Raw genomic sequence first — 24,670 nt, forward strand, 5'->3', positions numbered from 1 at the left:
CCTTTAGCCTCTCTAACCCTAATTCTTACTGTTATACTCTCCTTACATATTCTTGCTCTGGCCTCTTATACTTTTTGTGGAAATGGTTACAAAATAGACCTCCAGAACTTTTTCTTCTTGGGAAATTGAAATCCTATACCTAATAACTCTGTCCCACTTCCTGGTAACCACCATTCTACTTCTGTTTCTATATATTTCACCACTCCAGGGACCTTTCATAAGTAGCGTCATATGATCTTATTTTTTTGGCGCTGTCTCATTTAGCTTGGTATAAGGTTCAGGGTTCATCTGTGTGGTAGCAAGTGAGAGGATTTCTTTCCTTTTTGTAGGCAGAGTTCCCTGTATGGATCCCATATTCATCTAGTGACACACACTTGGGCTTCTCCCATCTCTTGGCTATTGTGAGTAAGGCTGCTGTGAGCATGGATGTGTAATTACCTCTTTGAGACTCTGTTCTGAGTAGCAGGATATGACTCAAGAATTTGGAAACCAATTCTTCTGGATATGCACCCAGAAGTGGGACTGCTGGGTTATATGCTGGTCTACTCTTTTCTTTTCTTTTTTTTGGTCAGATATGGGGCTACAACTCTGGGCTTGGGTGCTGTCCTTGTGCTCTTCAGCTCAGTTCAAGGTGAGCGCTCTACCACTTGACTTAATTTTCTTTCTTTAATTTTTTTTGGTCGGTTGTGGGGCTTGAACTCTGGGCTTGGGCACTGTCCCTGAGCTTTTCAGCTCAAGGCGAGAGCTCTACCACTTGAGCCACAGCGCCACTTCCGGTTTTCTAGTGGTTTTTATTGGAGATAAGTGTTTGAAGGACTTTCCTGCCAGGGCTGGCTTTGAACCGTGATCCTCATATCTCAGCCTCCTGAGTAGCTAGGATTACTGGTGTGAGCCACCAGTGCCCAGCATTTTCTGTTATTTTAAAGTTTATTATCTTAAATATTAGCCATCCTAACAGGTATAGGTAAGTAAAAAAAAAAAAAGGACATGGTCATGCTACATAGCTCAGATTGGCCTAAGCTATATAGCCCAGACTGATACGCCTTGAACTTGAGATCTTCCTGCCTCTGCCTCCCAAGTGCTGGGCTTGTAGGTGTATAGTGCTATCACACTACAAACTCTCTGAGAAAAGAAAAAACTACAAACAAGTCAAAAATAGATGTTTAAGCTAGAAGTAGGTTCTTCTAGCTCTTTCATCAGAAATATCATGTTGGCAAATGGTATAGCAATGAACTGTGTAACAGCAAAGCTGGCAAGGACACATGTCTGACTAGAGTTTCACTGTAATAGTGATGAGGAGTGGAGTGATTTTGGAGCCAGGTGCCAGTGGCTCACACCTACAATATTAAGTACTCAGGAGGCTGAGATCTGAGGATTGGGGTTCAAAGCCAGCACAGGCAGGTAAGTCCATGTGATCCTTATCTCCAGTTAACCACCAGAAAACTGGAAGTGCCCTTGTGGCTCAAAGTGGTACAGCATTAGCCTTGAGTAAAAAGAGCTCAGGGCCAACACCCAGACCCAGACCAGCTCAGGGCCAACACCCAGACCCAGACCCAGACCCAGACCCAGAGTTCAACCCCTACTACCAACAAAAAAAAATAGGAGGGGGGTGGCTGGGAAGGTGGCTCAGTGGTAGAGCAGTTGCCTTGCATGCCTGAGGCCCTGGGTTCGATTCCTCAGCACCACATAAGCAAAAAAAGAAAAAAGCCGGAAGTGGCGCTGTGGCTCAAGTGGTAGAGCGCTAGCCTTGAGCTGAAGAGCTGAGGGACAGCGCCCAGACCCAGAGTTCAGGCCCCATGACCGGACCCAAAAAAAGGGGGAGGGAAGGAAGGGAAGGAAGAGAGACGAGGAGGGAGGAGGAGAAGAAAAATAAAGAACCCATACCAATTTTGGTAGCACTATAGATGTTTTCAATAGGAAATATTTCTCCTAGCCCATACAGGAGAACTTTGGCCAGGGCTGGAACTAGCTGGGTGGTAGTGATAAGAACGTTCACACAGTTCTTCCTAGAAGGAAAGGGAAAAAAAATGTGAAACTGAATCAACCTAAGAGATAGAAATCAAATTGGCCCACTCTTGGGATCTAATTACTAAAATTAAGCACAAAGAACCTGGTATTGTTGTTCAGTCCCAATGTTCAGTTATTACTTTTACTACTGAGTTTTGTTTTCTATACCAGGGCAGATATCCTGCTCTGTGGACAGAGAACAAGCACTTAAATTCATGCCTTACTTCCTTCTGACTATGCAGCTTATTAGCAAATAAGTTGTCACCGATACCATACTTTAGAAAACAAAAAATGGAGAGTTCTTTATTACTGGGAATAATATTCTAGTTAATGGAAATGCAATTCAGTCTTTAGCTGAGATTTAATTTAGTTTCTTTGGGTTCTTCACATAATAACAATCATTCTATAAGATTCACTAATTGTCCAAGTCCTTTGCTGTACAAGGTATCTACCTTCAGTGTCAGTTTTCTTTCTTTCTTTTTTTTTGGTCAGTCATGGGGCTTGAACTCTGGGCGGGCGCTGTCACTCAGCTCTTCAGTCAAGGCCAGTGCTCTACCACTTGAGCCACAGTGCCACTTCCAGTTTTCTGGTGGCTATTGGAGATAAGAGTCTCATGGACTTCGCTGCCCTAGCTATCTTTGAACCTCAATCCTCAGATCTCAGGCTCCTGAGTAGCTAGGATTACAGGCGTGAGCACTGGTACCCAGCTTCAGTTTCATTTCTGATCAGATTGTAGACATGGAATTCATGCTTTGGGGGAGGAAGCAATTACAAATATGGCTGCATTTATTTTCTAGCCTAAGAGTCAAGCTGAACTCTCCTAATCTTTTTAAAATAAAAACTAGCACCAATTAATTGCATATGTCTATTTATGCATACAATGCATCTTAAGGAGAGTCGTGGGGCTTGAATTCTAGGCTTGGGCGCTGTCCCTTAGCTCTTTAGCTCAAGGCTAGTGCTCGACCACTTGAGCCACAGGGGCACATCTGGTTTTCTGGTGGTTTATTGGAGGTAAGAATCTCATGGACTTTCCTGCCCAGACTGGCCTTGAACTGCAATCCTCAGATCTCAGCCTCCTGAGTAGCTAGGATTAGGTGTGAGTTACTGGCGCCTAACTTACCATTTTCCCCTTTAACTTCCTACTCCTTTTCTTTTGATTTTTGCCTTCCTGACTGTTCTAGTTACATTCTTAGAGCTTTCTGTACTTACATTGCTCACTTTTTCTTTGATTCTCTATCTCCTGGGCTAGAGATTATGGGTTATTAAGTTTAGTTTGAGAGTAAAAAGAGGAGAGAAAGAGGGGCTCAAATTAGTAAATATTGTCTTAAAACTCTAAGGTGTGCTGTTAACATGACCTAATCTATATATGCCATGAATCACTTAAATACCTCATACCTTTACTCTCAAACCTTACTGTGCAGCCAACGAGCCTAGCCTGGACTAGGACAGGAAAGAGTGTGTCTGAGAGGATGAGAGTCCACAGAACCACTGCCATACCTGGACTGAATGAGAAGCAAGGATTTTAGTGCAGTTCCTAACCAGGAATCGGTCAAAACTTCAATTTCTGCTCTTAATCTCTGCAGGGCTTCCTTTCTCTGGGGACTGAGGAGGCCTTTGGGATTAAAAGCAGACATGTATCATTTGGCAACATTATACTTGCTGATATCTAGGAAGCAATTTACAAATTCAATTTATTAATAACCTTAGTCCCTGAGTTAATTCCTCTTCCTGGGGAAACCTTTGAGTAGTGTTACTCTAATGTCATTTTGATTTTCTTCACCAAAAATGTTGTGTAGAGGCATGGTAATAACATGGTAACAAGGAGATGAGCTAGTGTATACCATGTAATGTGACTGGTCGAAGCTCCTCCTTTCCCCACCAGCAAGTGTTGTTTGCATACTGCTGGACCACACTTGAGCAGCACCACCTTAGAAATCCACAGGAAGAAATGTGGGTTACAGCTGGAGACTTCTGAGCTGGTAATCTCTTTCTAAAGAAGCTGGCCACTGGTGGCTCACTCCTATAATCCTAGCTACTCAGGAGGCAGAGATCTGAAGATTGAGGTTCAAAGCCAGCCTGGGCAGGAAAGTTCATGAGGCTCTATTTCCAAGTAACCACCAGAAAACTGCAAGTGGAGCTATGGCTCCAAGTGGTAGAGTGCTAGCTAGCCTTGAGCAAAAGAGCTCAGGGACAGCGCTGAGGCCTTAAGTTCAAAGCCCACAACTGACCAAAAAAAGAATATGTCACAGGGGTCAAGGCTTCCTCTTATAATCCTAGCTACTCAGGTGGCTGAGATCTGAGAATCATGGAGAGACAAATCCTCTTGTTTTCATTTTGGTGCTAGTCTTGGAGCTTTAACGTCGGGCTGGGTGCTGTCCCTTAGTTTGTTTTGCTCTTGCTCAAGGCTAGAGTTCAACCACTGAAGCCATAGCTCAGCTTCCTCCTCTAGACTCTTATCTCCAAGTAAAGGCATGGCTATAGTGGCAGAGTGCCAGTTGTGAGCAAAAAACAAAGGCCACGGGTTCTAGCCTGGGTAACTGCACCAAAAAAGAAAAAAGAAAAGAAAAACGGCATTTGTCCCAATAGAGCACGAAAGCTTTCCAAAGTCATGCTAAGAGCAATGGGTAATGTAGAGCTCCCACTACTCTGTTCTACTGTCTACCAAAAGTGCAGAACTTTTTCCCAGAAGGGTTTTGATCAGGTCCCTATGTGTTTTTTTTTGGCCAGTCCTTGGGCTTGACTCAGGGCTTGGGCACGATCACTGAGCTTCTTTCACTCAAGGCTATCACCCTACCGTATGAGCCACAGCACCACTTCTGGCCTTTTCTGTTTATGTGGTACTGAGGAATCAAACCCAGGGCTTCATGCATGCTAGGCAAGCACTCTACCACTAAGCCACCTTCCCAGCTCTGTCTCCCACCCCACCCCCCAGTCCCCGCCCCCTGTCGGTCATGGGACTTGATCTCTGGGCTTGGGTGCTGTCCCTGAGCTCTTCAGCTCAAGACTAGCACTCTACCACTTGAGCCACAGTGCCACTTCTGGTTTTCTGAGTGGTTAACTGGAGATAATAGTCTCCTGGATTTTCTTGCCCGGGCTGGCTTTGAACGGTGATCCTCAGATCTCAGGCTCCTGGGTAGCTAGGATTATAGGTGTGAGCTACCAGCGCCCGGCTTTTTTTTTTTTTTTAAATAGAGTTAATATGTTACTATGCATAATTCCACATGCAGCTGCTGGCAGGAATCTACAGATGCACTGGGAAACAAGCAAGAAATTAGGAAGACAACAGAGAATTCCACTGGTCCTGTGGCACTTACCACCCACGTTGCTTTTATGCTTATCATAGATTTCTCTCACTTTTCGGTAGCGGAAAGCCAGTTTCCTCATCCAGTCCACACCTCCCTGAACACCCACAGAGGAACCATGGCTACCACTGCCTCCTGAGCCACTGAAACCATCTGTGGAGAAACTATAGTTGCTGGGGAGAGAGGAGATAAGGAAATTAAAATCATGAGGGTTTTTGTTTGTCTGTCCTGGGGCTTGAACTCAGGGCCCGTCCTTATCGTCCTTAGCTTTCTTATCGTCCTTAGCTTTCGTTTGCTCAAGACTAGCACTCTACCACTAAGCCACATTCCCAGCCCTCATGAAGTTTTTATTGAATGTTCCTGAGATTCTCTTAGTCCTGATCCTTGTATTTGATAAACAAGGTGAATGGTTTTAAGAGTCTTCTACCTAATCTTTGTATGTCAGAGTTTTCTCTAATTAGTCCTCTTATTTCACCCCTATTACTTCCATCAAAGAAAGAAAGGGGCATGTGGGGTAGATCTGCCTAGCACTCATGAAACCCTGGGTTCAGCCACTAGCACTAAGGAATGAAACAGAAACAGAAAAATAAAAGAGAAAGAAAGGACTTGGGAGGAAGGGAAGCAGAAATAAATTTAAGTCCCAGAATCCCCTAGGTTAATTTCTTTTCATTAATGCCAGACAGCAGTACAGTGAAAAAAGGCAGAATATAAAGTTGATGGTTACAACTTCATGAAAAGGAGAAATGTTAAAATAAAGTAATGGAAGAAAATAATCTCAAATGCTAATAATGGCCAGATAATGGCACATGTTTTCTTTTTCTTATTTTCCTCCTTTTTTTTGTTTTTGGCACTGTGGATTGAACCCAGTGCCTCACAAGTGCCAGGGCAGTGCACTACCCAGTGCATTACCCAGCCCACAGATGTATTTCTTCAGTTATCTGTTGACTAGTTTATCAGGCTTATGGGTATCTAATAACTGTTTACTTCAAAATATGTCTGCAAGGGCTGGGCAGGTGGTAGCTCAGTGGTAGAGTGCTTGCCTTGCATGCATGAGGCCTTAGGTTCGATTCCTCAGCACCACATAAACAGAAAAAGCCTGAAGTGGTGCTGTGGCTCAAGTGGTAGAGCACTAGGCTTGAGCTGAAGAGCTGAGGGACAGTGCCCAGGCCCAGAGTTCAAGCGCCACAACCGATCAAAAAAAATATATATATATATGTTCACAAGCTGTTTGCTACTCTTATTCTGTTCCTCTTTGGAATTAGCTACCTTTAGAATATAAACACAATGTGGCAAAAGTGACAGTGGTAGGCTTCTGTTGCTGTCTCTGGAGCTATCACTTGAGGACACGCCCAATGAGAGGTACAGCTGGTAATGAACTGAGCCTCCTGTGCTCAGTCACAGGTGAGGGGATGGAAACAAGTCCTGCCTCTAGACTCCATTTAAGTTGAGCTCCAGTCAACTTGACTTCACTCCTGAGACCTACCTAACTAAGCTGCTTTCAAAGTTCCTGATCTAGAGAAACTGAGATAAGACATATTTTAATAGTTTTAAGCTACTAATTTTGGAGGTAATTTGTTGTTCAGCAGGTAACTAATATAGTTAGTTGGGACAATTTAATAGTTTTTAAGTATTAATAAAGCTAGAGAGACAACTTGATTCAATAAAGTCTGAGCTCAACATACTGTGAGATTCTCAACTTAACAAAATTGCCAAACACAAAACAGGCGAGAAAATAAAACAAACAGGGGTTCAGAATGCATTATAAACTGCTTTACACTAGACATTTTCCTATAAAGACCAATAGTCTCATAAAAGTAGTGTTCTTATGCTGGACACTGGTGGCTTACACCTATAATCCTAGCTACGCAGAGGCTGAGATCTGAGGCTCCTGGTTTAAAGCCAGCCCAGAAAGTCCCTGAGACTCTTATCTTGTTAACCACCAGAAAACTGGAAGTGGAGCCACAGATCAAAGTGGTAGAGCGCCAGCCCTGAGTGAGGAAGCAAGCTCAGGGACAGCACCCAGGCCCCAAGTTCAAAGCCCTACAACTGACAACAACAACAAAAAGGTGTGGTTCAAATGATAGAGCAAATGTGAGGCCCTGAACTCAAGCCCCGTATCACGAATAAACAAATGAATTATAATAAACTACATAGTTGGAAACACATTTTCTCTGTCTGTCTAAAGAGAAATCAGCAGATCTTTTACTTGGGAATGATGTGTGCTCACTCTACCATGCTGTGTTCTTGAGGCCGGACTCACGTGCTATTCCACAGACACAGCCTCTCCAGTGGTGGCACCACCTGTCCATTACCCGCAGAACGCTTTCTTCTCTCTTCCCCATCAACCTCACACCCTATGTCATGCCTCCTCTAATAGGCTGTGAGCTTCTTCATCTTTCCTTTCCTTTGAACCCAGGCAGTACATTGCATATAACAGGTAGATGTTCAAGAGACTGTTGTGTTTATCACCTCAAATCCTGGCCATTATCATCAGAAGCCACATCTTCCACATGCACCTGGTCACACTCCTGTTAAAAGAAAAACCACCATTTTAGTCCAGGGAGAAGAAGTGTTTGTGGTCATCAAAATGACATATTACAAAATGGCCATAATAACAGCACAATGGAATACCTTCCAGTCTCTCCTGTGTGCGGATCATTCACTATCACCCCACTGTTGTCCAACTTCCTTTAAGCCTGGTCCACACCCTAAAGTCCTCATGAAACCTTTTTTTTTTTTTTTCTTTTTTGCTTATGTGGTGCTGAGAAATCGAACCCAGGGCCTCAGGCATGCAAGGCAAGCGCTCTACCACTGAGCCACCTTCCCAGCCCCTCATGAAACCTTTTAAAATGAGGTCCTCTCTGAATTCTTGTCTTATGTAAACAGCACTTGGGGAAGCGACCTCTCTTATACTGCAGATATGTTCTTGTCGTATACTAGGATGTAAATCTTACTCTATTGTATCCTTCTAGTCTAGTCTAGTGTCCTCACACAGTATGTAAAGTTAGTTTTTGTAGAAGAAATAGATGTTGGCAGAATATAGTATAACAACTGAGAGTGATTAAAATAGAAATGCCTGCACTGAAACTGAGAAATGGAGAGGAGCTTACCTAAGTCAATCTCCTCCTGTCCTCAAAGGGAGGTCAAGTGAGTTCCTTAGGCTCATACAATTAGTAAGTGGTAGAAAGAGACTACAATAAACTTATGTCTTCTGCTTTGAATCCAAAGCTTTTTCTACCAAGGGCACACTACATGAAATGCCACCACTGCCTAACACTAATGGAAGTATTCCTTTGGGTACTCCACTGGGCATTTGCATCAAAATCCTCTGAGGGAGTTTATAAAGACCGAATATTCCTGAGTCAATCCCAGAACTACATGAATCAGAACCTCTGTGAGAGTCAAGTTCTAGAGGATCTTTTTTTTTTTTTTTGTCGGTTGTGGGGCTTAAGCTCTGGGCCTGGGCACTCTCTCAGCTCCTCAGCTCAAGGCTAGTGCTCTACTACTTGAGCCACAGCACCACTTCCGGTTTTCTGGTGGTTAATTGGAGATAAGAGTCTCATGGCCTTTCCTGCCCGGGCTGGCTTTGAACTGTGATACTCAGATCTCAGCTTCCTCAGTAGCTAGGATTATAGGCGTGAGCCACCAGCACCCAGCTTAGAGGATCCATTTTTAAGCAGCTCCTCAGGTGACTCTTACGCCCTCTGAAGTTAAGAACCACTGACCTCAGGGTGGGGTGAGGGGTAAATACATTCAGGTGAAATTCTTCACAGAGCTTTTAGTCTTCAGTGAGGACTATGTCTAAAAAATCATTACAAATACAATTTGGCAGTAATTACTGGTGCAGAGTAGATTTTAGTAAATGTTTGTTGAATTAAAGTTAAGCCATCTTAATTCATCAACATATGAAGTTGAGGGAATAAAGCATTAAAGAGTTTAGAAAACACTGGAGTATATAGTCTTATTAATTAAATTTTCTGAAGAAATGTCTTTTGAGGGGAATAAGAGTGTATTTAAAGAGAAATAGGATTGCTTTGTGTGTTATTTTGTTTGTTTGATGGTAGTGGAGTTTGAACTTGGCACTTTGTCCTTGCTAAGTTGTAAGTGCACTACCACTTCAGCCATGCCCTTAACTAAAATCTTGACTTATTTTTGGTCAGTTGTGGGGCTTGAACTCTGGGCCTGGGTACTGTCCCTGAGTTCTTCAGCTCAAGGCGAGCGCTCTACCAATTGAGCCTCAGCACCACATCTGGTTTTCTGGTGGTTAATTGGAGGTAAGAGTCTCATAGACTTTCCTGCTCGTGCTAGCTTTGAACTGTGATCCTCAAATATTAGTCTCCTGAGTAGCTATGATTACAGGCATGAGCCACCAATGTCTGGCAATCTTGACTATTTTTAAAAGCTTTTTTTCAGCATTTAAAGAGATGAAGTGAAATCTGCCCCATACTTTCCAGCAAACCATTCCCCAACCAGAATAACTGATATTGTACTTGTTTCCTGCCCAAATGACCATTTAACTGAGGCCCAGGATGAACATCACTTTCCAAACTTGAGACTCAACACTGGTCTTCTGACTCTGGACATGCGTTCCTTCCACAGTACCCTGTTCAACTTGAAGGTGAATCCAAATGTAACAGCCAAAAAGTTTTCAGCAAGAAGTTCTTAGTGTTTCTTGATTTTCATAGCATCTGTCTTTTAAAACAATTCTGCATTATCAAGTCCTTATACATGGAAAATAAGTAAAAAAATACACTGAGACCTGGGTACTGGTGCTCACACCTATAATCCTAGCTATTCAGGAGGCTGAGATCTGAAGATTGAGGTTCAAAGCAAGCCTGGGATTTGAGTCTGTGAGACTTACCTCAATAAACAACCAAAAAGCTGGAAGTGGCTCAAGTGGCAGAAAATTGACCTTGAGCACAAAAGCTCAGGGACAGCACTGAAGACCTGAGTTCAAGCCCCAGGAATGGTACCAAAAAACAAGAGAGAGAGAAAAAAAATGAGAGAGAGAGAGTGTGAGAGAGAGAGAGTATATGTGTGTGTGTGAGAGTGTGAGAGAGTGTGTGTGTGTGTGTGAGAGAGTGTGAGAGAGAGAGAGAGAGTGTGTGTGTGTGTAAGCTGACACAGGAGGATGTTGAATTGAAGGCCAGACTAGGATACATCGGACTTCATCTCCAAAACACTAATGAAAACAACAAGTTAGAACAATTGTTTACCGACTGGACAAATCAAAGGACAAACTTTAAAGAAGGTAAAACCAAAGAATAGAAAATATAATTAATGGTACCAATAACCAAACCCTTCAAATGTTATTTAATATCATAATAAATTGGAATATTGATTCCATTGATATATATATCAAAACATTCTATATATTATCAAATATGTAAATATATAAAAACATTTTACATATTAAAACATATATATATATATATATATCAAAACATGCAAAACATTGATGGGTTTCTATTTCTTCTAATGCTACACCACTTCCAAATAAGCTAACTAAAAACAAATTCTGGAGAAAACTAAGCACTCAGGCTATGGTGATCAGGCTGGGACACTATCTTCCAGGGTCTTACACGCTTGTGGCCACTAGTCTTTCAATCCCTATCTGATCTAACCAGGTCTTATCTTATAAGCATAGGTCTAAATAGTACCTGAGCAACACACCTCACTGAATCACTGGAACAATGTAAAGGGCTTACCTCTAAGTCATTGAAAAACAGATGTGTATCAGCCACTTCAAAAATCATTTCTTCCATTGTTAAACCTGAGCCAATCACTACTGTTGGGTCCTAAAAGACAGTAAAAGAGAAAACTGCTTGAATTTGATACTTAGCATTAGTTTCTGATTTTCAAAAATTTCAAAATTACTTTGGGTCTAAGTCAAAGGAACAATGATCCACAATAATGCAACTATTATTGTAATTGTACTTGTATTAATAAGAATCTAGGATTGTCCCAAAGACTATATGAACACTTAAAATGTTCAAGACTTTCATTTCTAAAAACTAGTATTTTCACAGGGCATCAAGTGGAAACACAGTTACAATGAAAGAAGACTGAGATTACCTTTCCATATTTCTGGGCGTAGGATCCAGTAAGTAGAGAATGGAAGATGATGATGGTTTCGTCCAAGTCCCAAAGAAATACCCGCTGAGAGAGAAAAACAAAAAATAATGAGTATCCTCCAAGCACGATGAAATAGGAAGCCAGAAATAGAAGGAAAACTGAAAAATTCGCAAATGTGGGAGTTAAGCAAGTCAATATTAAATAACCAATAGGTCAAAGAACAAATCACAAATAAAATTAGAAAATGTCTTGATATGAGTGGTGAAATGCAAGTCTTAAGGGAAAAAGCTAAACAGGAGTAAAAGTTCCCGAGAAACCCCCAGCACCAACACCAAATTGGGGGGAGCCAGGAGAGAAAAAAAGAAAATACCTTTTTTTTTTTCCCCCTGTCAGTCCTGGGGCTTGAACTTTGGGCCTGGGCACCCATCCCTCAGCAATTCAGCTCAAGGCTACCACTCTACCACTTGAGCCACAGCACCACTTCTGGCCTTTTCTGTCTATGTGGTACTAAGGAATGGAACCCAGGGCTTCATGCATGCTAAGCAAGCACTCTACTTTTCATTCCCAGCCCATGTGAGACTCTTATCTCCAACATGTAATCCTAGCTACTCAGGAGGCTATAAACAGGACTGTGGTTCAAAGCCAGCCTTGGCAGGAAGTTTGTAAGATTCTTATCTCCAATTAACCACTAAAAAACCTAGAAGTGGAGCTATGGCTCAAGTGATTGAGTGAAAAAGCTCAGGGACAGCAACTAGGCCCTAAGTTCAAGCCCCAGGACCAACTCAAAAAAAAAAAGGAGGTAGAGAAGAAAAGCTGTAGACACAGCTTTAATTTACCCTATCTAAGTACTCTTTTTTTTTTTTTGGTCCGGTCGTAGGGCCTGAACTCTGGGCCTGGGCGCTGTCCCTCAGCTCTTCAGCTCAAGGCTAGTGCTCTACCATTTGAGCCACAGCACCACTTCTGGCTTTTTTTCTTTTTGCTTATGCATGCAAGGCAAGCGCTCTACCACTAAGCCACCTTCTCAGCCCCAAGTACACTCAGTTTTATTTTTTTGCCAGTCCTGGGGCTTGAACTCAGGGCCTGGCACTGTGTCTGAGCTTCTTTTGCTTAAGGCTAGCACTCTACCACTCGAGCCACAGCCCCATTTCTAACCTTTTCTGTTTATGTGGTACTGAGGAACTGAGGAATTGAACTCAGGACTTCATGCATGCAAGGCAAACACTCTGCCTCTAAGCCACATTCCCAGCCCAGTACACTCAATTAAAAATTTTTTTCCTTTTATAAATATTATCAAAAGTGAAAAATATAAAAGGCTAATATATATTATATAGTACTAGAAATTTTTTGTCTTGTTAGTCTTTTAAATAATGAAATCAGAAGGCTGGGAAGGTGGCCCAGTGGTAGACTGCGTGTCTTGCATGCATTAGGCCCTGGGTTCCATTTCTCAGCACCACATAAGCAGAAAAAGCCGGAAGTGGCCCTATGGCTCAAGAGGTAGAGTGCTAGCTGTGAGCTGAAGAGCAGAGGTACAGTGCCCAGGCCCAGAGTTCAGGCTCCATGACTGCCCCCTCGCCCCCAAAAAATGAAGTCAGTGTACATCTATAATAAATTCCCATAGTGCTTACAGGACAGAATAAATCAGTGCCCATCTACTTAAGAAGTATCTAGAATGCTGGGTGTATTCTAGTCATTGCATTTTCCATTTTCCTTTTAGATTTCTAAATGGAGTGGCTCCCTCTGCTGTCTTTCTATTCTCTTTTCTATTCTCTCTTTTTTTTTGCGGGGGGAGGGAGGGTCTGGTTGTGGGGCCTGAACTCTGGGCCTGGGCACTGTCCCTCAGCTCTTCAGCTCAAGGCTAGCACTCTACCACTTGAGCCACAGCGCCACTTCCAGCTTTTTTCTTTTTGCTTATGTGGTGCTGAGGAATCGAACCCAGGGCCTCATGCATGCAAGGCAAGCACTCTACCACTGAGCCACCTTCCCAGCCCCCTCTTTCCTATTCTCTTAACTATAGAGAATAGTTGGTTCTTTCTGTTAAAATACTGAAATTCAGCAAAACTTTTTCAATGTTTTGGTGATAGATATCAAAAAAGAATATGGGAACTGGGTTTTGGTCGCTCACACGTGTAATCTTAATTACTCAGGAGGCTGAGATCTGAGGATTGTAATTTGGTGCCAGCCTGGGCAGGAATGTCCATGAGACTCTTTTTTTTTCTTCTAGTGGTTAACTAGAGATATATGTCTCACAGACTTTCCTGACCGGGCTGGCTTGGAACCGAGATACTCAGTTCTCAGCCTCCTGAGTAGATAGGATTATAGGAGTGAGCCACCAGTGCCTGACTCAATTAAGGTTTTGTTTTGTTTGTTTGAGCTTGAACTCAGGGCCTGGGCACTGTCCTTGAGCTCTTTTGCTCAAGGCCAGAAATCTACCACTTTGAGCCACAGTGTCATTTCCTGTTTTTGAGTGGTTAATTGGAGATAAAAGTCTCACAGGGACTTTTCTGTCCCGGTTGACTTTAAACAATTACCCTCAGAACTCAGCGTCCTGAGTAGCTAGGATTACAGGTGTGAGCCACCAGCACCCAGCTTCTGTTTTCTTTTGTTTAGGAATGAAAGGTGATAAAACACAGATCCACATTATCTCCATGAGTTTTACAAACTCATGTCTGATCAACTTAAGAAGTGAAGAAAAACAAAGTAGGTAACCCAAATGGGTTTCTTTCCATACTTCTAGCTCACTGTCCTGAGAAGAGCTGGCATCAGCTTTCCTCTTGCCTCGGTTTTTGCCAGTCATGTTTTTCCTGGATTGATCATCAGCATCTTTACTTGGTGTGTTCTGGGCCAAAGCTGGGCTTGTGGAGGGGTCTCCTGAAAGGAAAAGTGACATATATGTTATAAACATTCACTGGCTATGAGAAGCACAGCAGGAAGAGGATACAGTGTGGAAAAGTGAACTCACTGTAAACAATTTGGGAATGTAAACGTAAGTATTGAGCACCAGCAGTGGCTAACATCCTATTACTGTCACTACATGTACAAAGGGATTTTTTTTTTTTTTGGTTGGTCTTGGGGCTTGAACTCTGGGCCTGGGCACTGTCCCTGAGCTCTTCAGCTCTAGGCAAGTGCTCTACCACTTGAGCCACAGCACTACTTTCTGGTAGTTAATTGGAGATAACTTAAGCTGGACACTGGTGGCTCATGCCTGTAATCCTAGCTACTCAGGAGGCTGAGATTTGAGGATCGCTGTACAAAGCCAGCCTGGGCAGAAAAGGCCAGGAGACTCTTATCTCCAAAAAACCACCAGAAAACTGGAAGTGGCGCTGTGGCTCAAGTGGTAGAGCACTCACCTTGAGCTCAAGAGCTTAGGGACAGTCCCCAGGCCCAGAATTCAAGCCCCACTACTGATTAACAAACAAACAAACAAACAAAGTCTCATGAATTTTCCTTCCTGGGCTGGCTTTGAACCAAGATCCTCAGATCTCAGGCTCCTGAGTAACTAGGATTACAGATGTGAGCCATCAGTGCCCAACATGACAGCTTTAATTCTTGATCTTCCTACATCAGTCTCCTGAGTATAAGGATTACAGGAAGGTACCACAATGCATGGCTAAACCACCAACTTGCCATTAAATATAGGTATTAAAGGTATACTGGGCCAGGTGTCTGTGGCTGGCTCATGCCTGTAATCCTAGCTACTCAGGAGGCTGAGATCTGAGGCCTGAGTCTGAAGCCAGTCCAGGTAGGAAAGTCCATAAGACTCTTATCTTGAACAAACTACTAAGAAAAATCTGGGAGTGGTGCTGTAGCTAAAATGGTAGAGTGCTAGCCTTGAGCAAAAGCAGCTTAGAGAGTGCCCAGGCCAAGAGTTCAAGCCCCAGGACCAGCAAGAAAAAAAAGTATGTTTATACATTTAGTCAATTTGTGTATAAAGCCTTTATATCAGAGATTTTTAATATGGACATCATAATTTATTGCTGTTAACATGCCTGGACTAAGACTAGAATCCTTTGACTTTTAGAAAATATGCCCAAATTCTGAAACTCCTTATGATAAGCATGTTACCTCTACAGGGAGGGCAAGGCAGGGCAGGGGTGAGAAATGCAATCAATCTTTTCATTGTTAGTACTCCTCTGTTCTCAGCATCAGGTAGATATCCATCATTAGTGACTCATGAGAGCCTGTGTCCAACATTTCAATGCCCTTTACACAGGAGGAAAAAGCCAACAGCGTGGTCACGGTGACTTATACTAGAACAAAATCATCTTCACCATTAACTGGACACACTGTTTTCTGAGCTGCAGTACTTACCGGAGGATAGTCTCTGTGCTGCTGGGGCAGGTACCATGACACTAGGCTTCTCTGCCTGGTATGTGGTACTCTCAACATCACTGTTAGTCTGACCCGTAACTCCAAAGCTGGAGCTGGGGTAGCAGGTCTGGTACTGATTCTGACCAAGGATAGTGTAAGTGGGATAGTCCTGTAGGCCAAAGGGAATAAGGGAAGAAAACAAGATTCTGAGAGAGAGGAACAAGCATAATTTCAACTCAGAAGGTTTCTTTTCCTTCTAATCAAGGATTATTTTCCTAAAATAGTAATTTGGCTTCTCATCTACCTATATAATAGTGATCCAATAAACATAATGCTTTTCAAAATGCAGTCTGTGGAAACCTGGGTCTAGAGGAGATATCTCAGCTGTCTCTGGGATGAGGGAAAGGCTACGAAGGGTCCTGTGTCCAGTCACGCACACATCCACAGTGTCCTGTCTCCTAGTCTATCAGCTCCCTGTCCTACCACCAATCTTAGTACCAAGTTTCTGCAGGTTTTGAAGTAAAGCTGCTGTACTTGACATTTGAGGGTAGCGCTTCTAAGAACAAGTGAACTTACATGTAAAAAAAAAAAAGCACATATCCTCCTCGGCTACAGCGGGATGAATCTGGAGAAGCAGGAGGATCAGGAGTTGGGAGGGAGACTGGACTACACAGTGAATTCAAGTCAATCTTGGCTATAAGCAAGACCCAATCTCAAAAATCAAATAAAACAACAAAAAAAAAACGCACATATACTGCATTAAAATTTCCAAGTTGAAAAAGTGATTTTTTAAAAGAACAACCAAATTTTATTCAAAATTAAAGTTTCCCTAAGATATTGGAAGGAAACTTTTGGTAGCTTCACAAGTACATATACGCTAAAATTTATCCAAATGTTCAATGTGTACACTCTGTGCAGCTGATCTGTTAATCGGACCTTAATAATGCTAGAAGTAAGCATGCCACACAGAACAATATGCATTTGATATTAGTGACATGTAGGCAGATGCTTGTGGTCTAGAAACATTGTTTTTTTTTTGGCCAGTCATGGGGCCTGAACTCTGGGCCTGGGTGCTGTCCCTTAGCTCTTAGCTCAAGGTGAGCACTCTACCACTTGAGCCACAGCGCCACTTCTGGTTTTCTAGTGGCTAATTGAAGATAAGAGTCTCATGGACTTTCCTGCCCAGACTGGCTTTGAATGCCGATTCTCAGATCTCAGCCTCCTGAGTAGTTAGGATTACAGGCATGAGCCACCAGTGCCCGACCTAGAACCATTTTTTTTTTTTGGGGGGGGGGGGTCTGTCATGGGGGGGTCAGTCAGTCATGGGGCTTGAACTTTGGGCCTGGGTGCTGTCCCTGTGCTCTTCAGCTGAAGGCAAGTGCTCTACCTCTTGAGCCACAGCGCCACTTCCAGTTTTCTAGTGGTTTATTGGAGATAAGAGTCTCACAGACTTTCCTGCCTGGGCTGGCTTTGAACAGCGATCCTCAGATCTCAGCCTCCTGAGTAGCTAGGATTACAGGCGTGAGCTACCAGCGCCTGGCAGTAGAACCATTTTTTATAAATAATCATTGAGCATCTATTATCAATATAACGCATAGTGTGTGTAATTGTGTGCAGACAGGAGAAACTATTGAAGAAAAGAAAAGCCACATTAGCAAAACTCAACGAGCTAAACATCTAGCAGGAAAGAAGATAAAATGATTTCCAACAAATTATGTGTGGAATGAGTGAAAAACACTGGAAGACAACTGGGGAAGACATCCTCACAGACTGGGGGTTAACAGGCAGAGGAGGATGAACATGAGTGACCCTGCAAAGGTTTCACAGGAAGGCTGCGGATAAAACAAACCACCTCTACAAGACAGAATAAATGGTTAAGTACTATGAATGGAATTCTCTAGGCAAGTGTGTGTGTGTGTGTGTGTGTGTGTGTGTGTGTGTGTGTGTGTAAACAGGGACTTTCAAGTTCAAATCAACAAATAAAAACTGTAAAAGATTCTGAGCAGATAAATGGCTTGATAAGATATAACATTTACAAGTTGGGCGCCGGTGGCTCACTCAGGAGGCTGAGATCTGAGGATCATAGTTTGAAGCCAACATGGGAAAGAAAGCCTGTGAGACTCTTATCTTCAGTTAACCAGCAGAAAACTGGAAGTGGTGCGGTAGCTCAATGTAGTAGAGTGCTAGCCTTGAGTGAAAAATCAAGGAGATTCTCAGAAGCCAGGCCCTGAGGTCAAGCCCCACAACGGACAAAAAGAAAAAAACAAAAAAGGTAACCAGATAATGCTTTAAAGAATGGACAAACAGGGGCTGGGAAGGTGGCTCAGTGGTAGAGCGCTTGCCTTGCATGCCAGAGGCCCTGGGTTCGATTCCTCAGCACCACATAAGAAAAAAGAAAAAAGCCGGAAGTGGCGCTGTGGCTCGAGTGGTAGAGTGCTAGCCTTGAGCTGAAGAGCTGAGGGACAGCGCCCAGGCCCAGAGTTCAGGCCCCACAACCGGATCCCCCCACCCCAAAAAAAAAAAAAAAAAAAAAAAGAATGGACAAACACAGGTAGAAAAAGAGATGACACGTACTGTTAACTATTGTAATTCAAGATTAAAGGGGGGAAAATCATGATATGGGAAATGAGAGCAAAAGTAAAAAGGGTAAAGGTATAAGAAAGATGATTGCTCTAGGTTAAGAAAAAAATGGTGTCATTGAACAAATTTAGAGATCAGAGGAAAAAGAGCTTTTATTTTTGGAGGACAAGAAGATAAACAATGGTTGGAACAAAAGTCTTAGTGTAGGCAGCTCACATCTGTAATCCTAGCTACTCAGGAAGCTGAGATCTGAGAAGTGCAGTTCAAAGCCAGCCCTGAAGGAAAGTCAGCAAGGTTCTTATCTCTAATTAATTAAAAAAAAAAAAACAAGAAAGAAAAAGAAAAGCCAGGCACCAGTGGCTCAAGCCTACTCAGGAGGCTGAGATCTGAGGATTGCAGTTCAACGCCAGCCCGGGCAGAAAAGTCAGTGAGACTCTTATCTCCAATTAATCACCAGGAAACCAGAAGTGGTGCTGCGGCTCAAGTGGTAGAAGCGCTCGCCTTGAGCTGAAGAGCTGAGGGACAGCGCTCAGGCCCAGTGTTCAAGCCCCAAGACCGACCAAAAAAAAAAAAAAAAAAAGGCAGAAGTAGAGCTCAAGTGTTAAGAGTGATAGCTTTGAGCAAAAAAGCTCAGGGACAGTGCCCAGGACCAGAGTTCAAGCCCTAATACTGGCACCAAAAAAAAAAAAAAAAAAGTCTGGTTTTAGATATGGATGTAAATAGCACAGAGTTAAGAAAGCAGTGATCAGGACCAGACTAGATAAGTGTAACCACGACTCAAGCGGGAAGGAGACTGCCTCACAAGTGCAAGGTCCTCAGTTCAAACTTCCAAACCACCTCACCACCACCACCAAAAACAGACCACAGAGAAATCACACAGGAGCTGGGCACCAGTGGCTCACACCTGTAATCCTAGCTACTCAGGAGGCTGAGATCTGATGATTGCAGTTCAAAGCCAGCCTGGACAGGAAAGTCCGTGAGACTCTTATCTCCAATAAACCACTAGAAAAACTGGAAGTGGTGCTGTGGCTCAAGTGGTAGAGTGTTAGCCCTGAGCTGAAGAGCTGAGGGACAGTGCCCAGGCCCAGAGTTCAAGTCCCACAACCAAGCAAAAAAACAAAAGACAAAAAACAAAAAAAAGAAATCACATAGGAATGAATGGATTTAAAGTAGAAGTAATATTTAGGGAGAGGATTGGGGGAGGCAGCACATGGAGGGGAGGGGGGGATGGGAATGGATGGTAAGGGGAAACAAAGGAGGAGGCTACAGTGCTTGATAAGAAATGTACTCATTATCTTTCCCATGTAATTGTAACCCCTCTGTACTGTATTTTCACAATAAAAAAAAGTAATATTTACTTATTCCATGAATGTTTATAGAGTGGTCTATGAAAGAGCCTGATGTTTTTCTGAGCTCTGTAAGTGAACAAAATAAAGACTACCTCCTTATCCTTCATGGAGTGAACACTCTAGTGGGGCAGAGCAGGAGGTAAACATAGTAGTTAAGTGGCAGATAGGGGTAAGCAAGCTTAGCAGAGAACAAAGAAACAGAGTGGCTGCCAAAGAAGCTATCTGAGGTCCTAGTACTGAGAGCAGCCTTCATGTTCCATATTATTCCTGGTTGCTTCTCAGATGGACAAACTGACCATGGAAAGAAGAGAGAAAGAAGCCAGATGAACCATACCAAACAGGATGAACTGAATACCTGGTTTGAGATGCTGGCAACTGCTGCTGCTGGAACATTGGCAATTGTGGGTGAAGTGGAAATCAGGCTGGCATTTGGGCTTGAAGCTACAAGATTGAGAATATTGACAGATATTAGTTAAAGACACTACATAAAAGGCTTAAAAACTGAAAATGAATAGTTTTAGATGAATATGTCTGCAAGGAGATAAGCAACATCAGTAAAAGAAATAATTACTTCAACTGAGACTTGATTAGAAACAAAACACTTCAAATATCTTGCTGTTTTCAGCCCTTCCTACTCAAGTCCTAAAAGAAACTCTCACAGCTCATTCTAACCATGATAATGAAGTCAGAACTAAATCAAATTTACCCCTTATCTTCCCTAGAAGATGATAATGAAGTCAGAACTAAATCAAATTTATCCCTTATCTACCCTAGAAGTTGAAAACCACTCACCTGCAGAGTGACCTGGCAACAATTAGTAGAGCTCTGGCAAACCCTACACTGTCATACTGTTTATTGCCCCAAATTATGCCTTTTCTGATGTAATTAGCACATAGTTCTCCAAATTCTAAAGTTCTTAGAATTACTTCTTGGTCTATACTCAAATAGATTATTAATGTAGATCAAAAACACATATAGCTGGTTGGCACCAGTGGCTCAAGTCTGTACTTCTAATCCTGGCTACAAAGAAAGCTGACATTGGAGGATTGAGGTTCAAAGCCAGTGCAGGCAGAAAAGTCCTAAAGACTCTATCTCCAATTAACCTGAAAAATGCTGGACTGGAGGTGTGGCTCACCAGCCATAAGCAAGCAAGCTGAGCAAGAGAGGGAGTTCCTGAGTTTTAAGACATGATATTGGCACATGTGCGTATGCATGTGTACACACATATATACAAAGCTCAGAAAGTATTAAATATTAAATGCATTATGGTTAGCTAAAAACATACGTTGTAAGCTACTTTAACTGCTTTCTCTCTCTGTCTGAGACCAGGAGTCAAATTCAGTAGCTGACGCTTTTGCTCACTGGTTAGTGCTCTACCACCTGAACCATGCCTCCATCCTCTTGAACTACTATAGTTTTTTTTTTTTGTTTTTTGGGGTCCGGTCATGGAGCCTGAACTCTGGGCCTGGGCGCTGTCCCTCAGCTCTTCAGCGCTCTACCACTTGAGCCACAGCACCACTTCTGACTTTTTTCTTTTTGCTTATGTGGTGCTGAGGAATCGAACCCAGGGCCTCATGCATGCAAGGCAAGCGCTCTACCACTGAGCCACCTTCCCAGCCCCTTGAACTACCATAGTATCACAAGGGTTTTACCCAAACCCTCAATGACAGTAAATACCACAAGGACTTTGTTTTCAGGTGGAACATGTAATATTATAAGACATTTGGTTTTTTTTCTTATTATAAACACACTCAGACATGGTCCCTACTGCAGTCTGCAGCCATATACACCTACAGCATTCACCATTAGGGAGATGTAACGGATTACCTATTCCATCAGCAACAAGTCTTCCACAGACAAAGACAGTAAGAAAACCTGCCTGAGTACAGGACTAGGGAAAAAAACTACAGCACAAAGTGTCCTGGGAAAAATCAGAGAAAGAAGGTGCATCCTTTCCCCAAGGGTATGATGCTTAGGAGACGTCATAGGGAAGCTGTTACTGCTGTTACTACAGCCCCAGATTTCTGAGGAAGAACCTTGGAGCATGGAAGACTTAAAGTAGCTTGTTCAGAATCAGGAAGCTAGCAGAGGGTGATCCAGATGACAACTTGCACCTGCCAATTCTTCATCAGTGCCCTTCGCTCCAATCAGTGGCTGAGCTAAGAAACTCGTTTCTTGACCATCCTCGAGGACTTTTCCTTCCTTCCTTCCTTTTTCTTCTTCTTCTTCTTTTTTTTTGGCCAGTCCTGGGGCTTGAACTCAGGGCCTGGGCACTGTCCTTGAACCTCTCTGTGCTCAAGGAAAGTGCTCTACCACTTGATCCACAGCGTCACTTCCAATTTTTTCTGTGTATATGGTACTGAGGAATCCAACCCAGGGCTTCATGCATGCTAGGCAAGCACTCTACCACTGAGCCACATTCCCATCCCCATGGACTTTCTTTTCTATGGTACTCTTTACTCCAGAAGTATTAAGAGACTTCTAGGGGCTTACTTTCTTAAACACAACAACGTATTGAGATAGACTTTACCTTACATATGGTGTCAGCTGAGAATGGAAAAAGCAGAGCAAGAGTGCGAGTCCCTGAGTTTAAGTCCTAGAACATGCACACATGTGCATGCACATGCACGCACACACGCACACACACACACACACAGTAGTGCAAGAGCCTGGGTAGATGGATACCATAGTGAAGGTTATTACTAAGAAAGAAGAGAATCCTTTCTCTTCTTACAACCTAGGCAGAGTCAAGGACACACCTGCCTAATACACTGCTTGTGGTTCCACCTGTAAGCCGATTAACCATAAGAAATACTTTATAACAATGAAAGGAAAGCCAGGAATGGGGGCATGCACCTGCTGACTAGCTTTTTGAGGCAGAAGAATTCATGAGTTCAAGGTCTGCCTGAGTTAAGCGAGTAAGACCTATCTTTCCCCCCACCCCAGAGAGAGAGAGAGAGAGAGAAAGAAGAGAGAGAGAGAGAGAGAGAGAGAGAGGGGGGGGGGGGAGAAAAGGGCAGGGCAGGGAGGAAAGGGAGAGGAGAGGAGAAAGGAGAGAGGGGAGAAGGAGGGGGAGGGGGAGGGGGAATGGGGAGAGAGGGAGGGAAAGAGGGAGAGGGAGAGGGAGAGGGAGAGGGAGAGGGAGAGGGAGAGGGAGAGGGTTTTTCCCTCCTGGTTTGTTCTCATTTTAGAAAGAGAGAAGAGGGAGGGGACCCAGAAAGAATATAACAAAAGAGGAAGTAAAGCAAGCTCAGATCCAAGTCATAAGAACAAAGTAAGCGTTCATGGTTTCAGTGGATCAAAAACAAAATCTTTTAATTTACATCAAAGAAGTTTGTATCTTAAGATACAAGTTTTAGGTGTCTATATTCATACTCTAGTGTCTGTTCTCTAAAAATTAATGCTTAAATACTGTAAAAAAAAACAAAAAAACAAAAAATGAGAGGGGCTAGGAAGGTGGCTCAGTAGTAGAGTGCTTGCCTTGCATGCATGAGGCCCTGGGTTCAATTCCTCAGCACCACGTAAGCAGAAAAAGCCAGAAGTGGCTGTGGCTCAAGTGGTAGAGCGCTAGTCTTGAGCTGAAAAGCTCAGGTATAGTTTCCAGGCCCAGAGTTCAAGCCCCACAACCAACAAAAAACAAAACAAAACAAACAAAAAAATAAGAGGGGGGCACACAAGAATTCAGGCACACAGACGCTACTTCTCAGTTTCTATAGACACTGCACTGAATTTGCTTTTTGTCATGAAATAGAAACAACCACAAACTTTTTTTTGTTGTTACTGTTTTGAGGCAAGTACTCTTCCATAGCCATAGCTATTTTAAAAATAATGAACCTTTATTTATTTTTGTTGTTATAGGTCCAGAGGCTTGAATTCAGGGCCTCAGTATTGTCCCTGAGCTTTTCTGCTCAAGGCTAGCACTCTATTACGTGAGCCACAGATCTGGCTTTTTTTTTTTTTTTTTTTAATGGTTAAGAATCTCCCAGAATTTCCTGCCTGAGCTGGCTTTGAACTGTGATCCTCAGATCTCAAACTCCTGAGTAGCTAGGATTACAGGCATGAGCCACCAGGCTAAAAAAGCAATGAACTTTTTGAGCAAGAGAAATAATGCTCTCAACAAAAAGTAGTAAATGAACGGCGGCAGGTATGACAAAACCACAGCAGAAAAGCATCACATCTCACATGCCACTCCAATAATTCACATAAAAGAAGTCAGCACAATTCTGACCCATGGAGTCTGCTCATTTATAGGACAGAATTCCACTGAGAGCTGACCAGCACAAAAAGCACAGAGCTTTTCTGGAAACCAACATGCAAAAGGAAAGGCTTCAAATCTATTAAACAGCTCACATTCAAAGCCTGAATGACATAAAACATACCCTTTGATTCTGTTTTGCCTAACATAAAAGGCATGCACAAATGCATATTATGGCCCCTTTCTATTTTAGCAGTCAGAGCTCCTGTATTATCCAATTTGTTTGGAGATACAGGTCGATTAAAAACAAAAAAAAAAACAGTAATAATTAAAACACACACACAACCATGCCTATTTACCTTGAATGGGATAAGAATAATGTGCTGGGCTTGGCTGGCTTGTGGTTAACCCTGTAGTGCAGGTAAGAACACTGTGCTGGCTTGGAGATGGAGTCTGAATTAAACCACTTTCAGGTTTCATACCTGGCCACAATGCACCTGAATCAGATAAATTGGACCAATTACAAACAACACACTGGGACTGAGGAGCATGGTTATGCTTTCAAATATCAGCCAGTAGGGTTAAAATCTAAATATTGCTTGTAAGAGAAAAGTATTGATTCTCCCAATTATAATGCATCACAAGCAAATACATTTTCAATTAGGAAATGGGGCTATAGAAACAAAAATCTTGACTAAAAACTCCAATAGTGGCATATATGAAGTTCATTTCAGTGGTCGGAGTGAAAGACTAGGATTCAGAAAGATTATTTTCACCACACTGGAGAATGTGTCCCAGAGAGTGTGTGGTGCTCATGTACAGTGACAAAGTGTCCATCCAACCTGACATGGTTG

The 24,670-nt window shown here is 42.8% G+C and overlaps 1 protein-coding gene across 2 annotated transcripts in view; it reads right to left on the reverse strand.

Annotated features, from left to right (window-relative positions):
• Window positions 1-24,670, reverse strand: part of Eya3 (EYA transcriptional coactivator and phosphatase 3) — an 84,296-nt gene that overhangs the window by 9,497 nt on the left and 50,129 nt on the right. The window contains exons 7-16 of one of the 2 annotated variants that reach the window (XM_042688680.1): window positions 24,176-24,313; window positions 19,977-20,062; window positions 15,693-15,861; window positions 14,113-14,252; window positions 11,385-11,468; window positions 11,018-11,107; window positions 7,779-7,837; window positions 5,322-5,482; window positions 3,505-3,619; window positions 1,885-2,006 (exon numbers count right to left, since the gene is read on the reverse strand). In XM_042688680.1, the coding sequence (XP_042544614.1) occupies window positions 1,885-2,006; window positions 3,505-3,619; window positions 5,322-5,482; window positions 7,779-7,837; window positions 11,018-11,107; window positions 11,385-11,468; window positions 14,113-14,252; window positions 15,693-15,861; window positions 19,977-20,062; window positions 24,176-24,313 (1,164 nt within the window). The remainder of the gene's footprint in view (window positions 1-1,884; window positions 2,007-3,504; window positions 3,620-5,321; window positions 5,483-7,778; window positions 7,838-11,017; window positions 11,108-11,384; window positions 11,469-14,112; window positions 14,253-15,692; window positions 15,862-19,976; window positions 20,063-24,175; window positions 24,314-24,670) is intronic. The other variant, XM_042688681.1, reaches the window with a different exon arrangement.

Source organism: Dipodomys spectabilis, unplaced genomic scaffold (assembly GCF_019054845.1).
Source record: "Dipodomys spectabilis isolate Male_0828 unplaced genomic scaffold, ASM1905484v1 ptg000118l, whole genome shotgun sequence".
Taxonomy (NCBI): domain Eukaryota; kingdom Metazoa; phylum Chordata; class Mammalia; order Rodentia; family Heteromyidae; genus Dipodomys; species Dipodomys spectabilis.